General features: G+C 50.4%; 1 protein-coding gene across 1 annotated transcript; it reads left to right on the top strand.

The window, feature by feature from the left end:
• Window positions 1–1,471: 1,471 nt before the first annotated feature.
• ARMCX2 (armadillo repeat containing X-linked 2) lies at window positions 1,472–5,953 on the top strand. Its single transcript, XM_004777130.3, has 4 exons — window positions 1,472–1,558; window positions 2,778–2,841; window positions 3,166–3,238; window positions 3,576–5,953. The coding sequence occupies exon 4, from the start codon at window positions 3,705–3,707 to the stop codon at window positions 5,535–5,537; it is 1,833 nt and encodes a 610-aa protein (XP_004777187.1). The 5' UTR covers window positions 1,472–1,558; window positions 2,778–2,841; window positions 3,166–3,238; window positions 3,576–3,704; the 3' UTR covers window positions 5,538–5,953.
• The last annotated feature ends 415 nt before the right edge of the window (window positions 5,954–6,368 follow it).

Here is a 6,368-nt window from a genome sequence, read left to right as displayed (position 1 = left end):
GGTCACCAGTCCCTGTGTACTTTTAGAGCCAGAGATAGAGTCAAGTGGCTGAATGCAGGGAATGAAGGCTCAGGAATATGAGATGAGGTAGAGGGTCAGCACCTTCCCCCACGCTTAACAAAATAGGGGGAATTTGGCCATTTCTGCATCCCTCACTTTGTCCTTTCCTCAGCCTAACAGCTCTTCCTTTTGCCCAGAGCTGAATCATGAAAGTGGAACCTAATCCTGGGACAGGTGTTCAAAACTGTCATGGTTACAGCCATCAAATTACAGGAGGTTCACACAGCAGTCAGCAATGGTTTGGGAACATTTTTTTTTTTTTTTTTTTAAAGATTTTATTTATTTATCAGAGAGAGGGGGGGGGAGAGAGCGAGCACAGGCAGACAGAATGGCAGGCAGAGGCAGAGGGAGAAGCAGGCTCCCCGCCGAGCAAGGAGCCTGATGTGGGACTCGATCCCAGGACGCCGGGATCACGACTCGAGCCGAAGGCAGCTGCCTAACCAACTGAGCCACCCAGGCGTCCCTGGTTTGGGAACATTAAATAAATGTTTCTCTAACAGAACAAGACAGGATCATTTATTTATCCAACTGAAAAGCTGTCCCAGAAGGAGAAAAAGTAGGATATTATTTGTCCAAAATAAATAAGACTGGACAACCTAACATCTCGCCATGGATCAATTTACAGATCACATTAAAACATGCTTATCTAGTTGGGGAAAATTCCATTTTTAGATGTTCAAATCCCTTAACATGTTTTGAAAACTATTTCCTATGTGGTCAATAGAATTCATTTTCTGTGTGGTAAAAATTAACCAAAATTAATGGTGCCTTCAAATATTAGTTGGAAATCTCTATAAATCATGCAGCTCTTTTTTGTTGCTGCTTCCCACACTGTGGTATTTTCTTACTGTATTAATAAAAGGTGGTGATCGCTTTAAAAACAAATCGGAGGAATGTTACAGAAATACAGACCCCATTCCCATTCCTTGTCTCCTTTCTGACACTCTGCCTCTTACTTATACTGGAACAGGCGCCTGACTGCAAGGGAAACGGTGGCACCAGTGGCTGGAGGATTGAAAGTGGAGCGAGGAGAGAGTGTCCAGTTGCCTACGAAGGAATGAAACAATTCCCCAACACACAACACACACAAGTAAATTTTGCCAGTAGCGCTCCGAGAAGATGCATCCATCCCCGGTATCTAGAAAAAGGCAAATTCTAACACAGGGAGAAGGGGCTACTTTTGGCCTCCGGGACTACGAAGACAAAAAAAAAAAAAGAGAGAGAGAGAGAGAGAGTGACAGGACCTGATGTGGTGGGGTGAGGTAGGAGGGGGGCTAAAGGAGGGGGCTCATGCTCTCGGTAGGAGTGGAAATTGGGGACCCACGCTTACTGGCGATGCAGCCCTCACGTGACCAGGAGCTGACGTGGGCAAAGGTACTTAAAGCCCTGACGGCCGTCCTCCGTCCTCCTCTGGGTACCAACTCTCTTGCGCCGCGCACTGCCGTGCGTTTAACCCAGGCGAGGAGGAGGAGGAGAAAATTCCCCCAGATCCGGGCAGGTGGGTGTGAGGGTGGGCATAGCCTGGCACTCCTGAAAGGGGTAGCTCAGAGAGGCGGGCGTCTGAGGCCGCGGGTGCCTCTACCTCGCTCGCTCCTGGCCGGCTTTCCCGATCCCCGCGCTCAGTCGCAGCTCATTTTGGTGGGCGGCGGGGAGAGGGGGAGGGGGGAACCTAAAGACTGATATACTTGCGGAGAATCCGCTTACTTCCTCTCCCAGTCAATGTTTTCTGGTTTTGTGTTTGACACTTCGGCCCCGCACCCCCACATCCCGTCCTGTTTTGAGAGGAGGAGGGAGAGAAATAAACGTGGCAGCGCATATAAGGCCAGCGGGGTGGTTGTTGGGCAAGGGTGATCGGAGGGGACGCAATTGGAAACAAGCCGGCCTGGCCCGTTCACTCTCACCCTCACTTTGCAGATACCTCCCCCGACTACGCCTTCCACTTTCCCCTCCCCCGCCCCCCCGCCGGCCCCCGGTCCTTTGGGGGTGCTGGAAAATGGGTGTGCCAGCGTCTGTAGGGGAGATGGCGGGTTTGGCGCTGTCTGGACTTCACGGGAAGGGGGGGACCCTGAGAGAATCTGGTATTAAACCGCTGTGTTAACTCCCAGACTGCTTTCCAGACACCTCCAACCCACACAGCCCTTCACCCCTATTTATTGAGTCCTGGAAAGGGAGTTCTGGTACGCTGGAGGGAGGCTTAGCGGTTATTAGGGGATTTGGGTGGGGGGTGGGAGGCGGAGCCCAGAACGGAGAAACAGTGGAAAATCACGACCCTCAAACCGAAAGGTCAGACATCGGGGCCTCTGATCTGCAGGCTTATGCTACGTCGGGGGGCTGGAGACTGAAGGACGGGTGATCCTGGGAGGAAGACACTAGATTGTTTGGCAGTAATCCCTCACCCGCGTCCCATCCAGTTTTTGCTGCACCCTCGCCCCGCCCCCTCCCGCTTGGGTGCAGGAGAAGGGGTGTGGCTGTGTGTCCCGGAGAAATGGCGGACGGGTGGGGCGGGGCAAAAGGAAGGAGTGGTTGAGTGCCTGGGGAGTCTGCGCAGGAGGGGGGAGATGGTGTGGGATGGGAGGGGTAAGAAGAGTTGAGGGAATTGAGAGGTTGTCATTATAGGCTACGCGAATGCTAGAAGGCAATTATGGGGACTTGTGGCCTGGGTCTCCAAACACCAGGCTCAGTCTCCAACCTCTGGTGTCTGTATTTCTGCCCTTCAGTCTGTCCTTAGGATGAAGCTTTCACTGAACTGAACGAAGAGGAAACAGCCCTGAATCCCTGGAGGTCAGTGTGGAGAGTGGGAATTGTCTGGGAACCCCTGGTGTGGATATGGCGGAAACCGGAGCAGAGCCTGGGGCCAGAGGCTTCTCTTCCCCCATCTCCTCCCTCTGTAGGGAGTCACCCTTGCCTTTGGCCTGCCTTTTTTTGGTGCAGAGAAAGAGGTGTGACATCTGCCTTCTTAATTAATGGTTTGATGAGGAAGGGTTAAAGAGGGGAAGAGTATCCCTGAGACGGAAAACTTCACCCACAAGGATTCAAATCGGCATAGGAAACGGATTCCATCTACCAACGACCCCAAAACACCCTTTCTGGGCTCTCTCTCTGCAGGTCTGCCTGAATTTGAGGCCCTGCACAAGTACAAGCTTGGTGGAAAAAAGTAAACTGCCCGTGTTCCCAGCAGGTTGGTATGTGCATGAGCACCATCTGGGAATCCTTGGGCATGACTGAGGGGGGAATCAGAGCAGCATCTGGGGTCTTTACTGTTGTTCTGCTCTCCACCAGCTTTCCTAGTGTCCATACTGCCTCTCATCCCCCATTTAGGTGCTGGGAAATAGTGTGTTGGCATTGGGTAGGGCCAGCTAGGGATGAAGGTGTAGGAAACCTTAGACAACCTGGGTCCTGTGTCTGGGTACTAGCCCACGCACCAAGCATTATGTTTCCAAACGCTCCTCTGTGTAGGCCTGGTTAAGCACAGAGTGAGCCAGAACCTTAAGTTTCATTTCTGTCCTTTGTCCCAGGTCCTGCTCTGCTTGTAGCCTGTGGAAAACCTGTGAGCCTGAGCGGAAGTGCCTCGCCCAGACGTGCACACATCCCATTTAGGAAAGCCAGGTCCACACCCTGGATCAGAGAATTACTCCAGCTGCACCATGAGCCGAGTTCGAGATGCTGGCTGTGTCGCCGCCGGGATAGTGATTGGGGCTAGTGCCTGGTACTGTGTCTACAAATATGCCAGGGGAAGAAACCAGACAAAGAAGAGAATGGCCAAGCCCAGGACAAGGGCTGTGGCTGGGAATGGAGCCAGGGCTAGAGCCGGACCAAGGGCTGGATTCACAATTGACCTTGGGCCTGGATTCGGTCCTCCAACCCCAGTCCGCACTCGGACAGAGGACAGGGCCCAGGATGAAGCCTCTGCTCTGGAAGCAGCTGGAGATGAGGCAGTGGCCCCAGCTGCAGCCAGCGCTGAGGCTCAGAGTGGGGCAGGAAATCAGGTCCAGGAGGCAGAAGGGGCAGGGGTTGGATCTAAGGCTGAACCAGTAGCAAGGGCCACAGCGCCTTCCTCAATGGCACCACCCCCCGGGGAGGCAGAGGCTTCCGTGGCTGCAGAAGCCCCCACAGTGGCAAGGGCTCCCAATTCGCCAGAAGCCCCTGGCACAGCAGAGGCTGCCGGGGTGCCCATGGTGCCTCCCAGGGCGCCAGCCCCTACCGAGGCGGCAGCATCTACAGAGGCTGCGGAGGCTCCTGTACCCACAATGCCTCCTGCCGCAACAGTGCCTTCTGGGGCAACAGTGCCTACTGGGGCTGCGGAGGCTCCTGGGACTTCAGGATACCCCAGAACAGCAGCATCCTCCAAGAAAGCAACGCCTGGGGCTCATACCGGCGCTATACCGAAGGCCGGGTCAGTGGCTGGAGCTGTACCCAAAGGTGGAGCCAAGGCAACCAGGTCTCGGACTGGGGGCAAGGGCAAGGGCAAGAAAAACAAGGTGGAAGTAGATGAACTGGGGCTGGGTTTCCGCCCTGGGGATGGGGCTGCGGCAGCTGCTGCAGCCTCCGCTAACGGGGGACAGGCTTTCCTGGCAGAGGTCCCTGATTCTGAGGAAGGGGAGTCCGGGTGGACTGACACAGAGTCCGAGTCAGACTCTGAGCCTGAAACCCAGCAGAGAGGGAGAGGGGGGAGGAGACCTGTTCCCATGCAGAAGCGCCCCTTTCCTTATGAAATAGATGAGATTCTGGGTGTCCGAGACCTCAGGAAAGTCCTTGCTTTGCTTCAGAAATCTGATGATCCTTTCATCCAACAGGTAGCTTTGCTCACTCTGAGCAACAATGCCAATTATTCATGCAACCAAGACACAATTCGCAAATTGGGAGGCCTCCCAATTATTGCAAACATGATCAACAAAACCGATCCCCACATTAAGGAAAAAGCCTTAATGGCCATGAATAACCTGAGTGAGAACTATGAAAATCAGGGCCGACTTCAGGTATACATGAATAAAGTAATGGATGATATCATGGCCTCTAACTTGAACTCAGCAGTACAGGTAGTCGGACTAAAATTTTTAACAAACATGACAATTACCAATGACTACCAGCACCTGCTTGTCAACTCCATTGCAAACTTTTTCCGTTTGTTATCTCAGGGAGGTGGAAAAATCAAGGTTGAGATTTTGAAAATACTTTCAAATTTTGCTGAAAATCCAGATATGTTAAAAAAACTGCTTAGCACCCAAGTGCCATCATCCTTTAGTTCCCTTTATAATTCTTATGTGGAATCAGAAATTCTTATTAATGCCCTTACTCTGTTTGAGATCATCTATGACAATCTCAGAGCAGAAGTATTCAACTACAGAGAATTCAATAAAGGTTCCCTTTTTTACTTATGCACTACATCTGGAGTGTGCGTTAAGAAAATTCGAGCCTTAGCCGATCACCATGACCTCTTGGTGAAAGTGAAAGTTATAAAACTAGTGGACAAATTCTGATTGGCTATGTGCTCTCAAAAGACTTGAAGAAATTTCTTGATTTTCCAGTCTGGAAGCAATGAAAATTGAAAGTTATTGCTTTTCCACTTGTCCATGTACTAAAGGGATCCTTTCAGCTGCCAGTTTTGAATAATGTATCATCCAGAATGATGTTATCTGTGACAGTCTCCAGCTTGAAGCTGAATCATTTTATGAATACCAAATAAATAGTCCTCTTGTACTGAAAACGCATTTGTGACTTTAATCGTGCTGCTTGAATGGAAATATTTTTACTGGTTCCTCTATGTGAGTTGACAGTGAACCTGTCCATCATAAATAGCCTACACTTCTGTCATTTGTTTTGACTTGAATTTATCCACCAAAGACTTTATTTGTGTATCATCAATAAAGTTGTATGTTTTGACTGACCAAAAAAATGTTCTCATGTTTTTAAATCTAGCTGGTGAGATAAGGCACATAAATGCAAAAGGATGACTAATAGCACCTGGGCAATGTTCATAGTCAGATATGTGCTGTCTGGTTAAATGACGAAGTTGCTAGAAAGCTTTAAGCTGGGCTCTGAAAGGACAGCATGAGAAAACACAGAAAAGCATTTCAGGTGAGGAAAATAGTTTGAAGATAGTCGTGAGGTGGGGAATCTGTTCCTATGATAAGAAGGTAACCAATTTGCCTGAAATGGAAGCTGTGGGAAAAGAAGTGATGAGAGAAAAGGGTGGAAATCAAGGGTGAGGAAATCTGCAGTGGGGGAGATCCCAAACCCCTACTGAGATTGAAATACCCTGTCATATCCTGGGAGTTACTAGACATTTTTGACAAAGGGAAAAATAATCT

Source organism: Mustela putorius, unplaced genomic scaffold (genome assembly GCF_011764305.1).
Source record: "Mustela putorius furo isolate JIRA1106 unplaced genomic scaffold, ASM1176430v1.1 tig00000842_pilon_pilon_pilon, whole genome shotgun sequence".
In the NCBI taxonomy this organism is placed as follows: Eukaryota; Metazoa; Chordata; class Mammalia; order Carnivora; family Mustelidae; genus Mustela; species Mustela putorius.
Note: the sequence above shows the minus strand (reverse complement) of the source record. Positions and strands in the feature narration are given on the sequence as shown.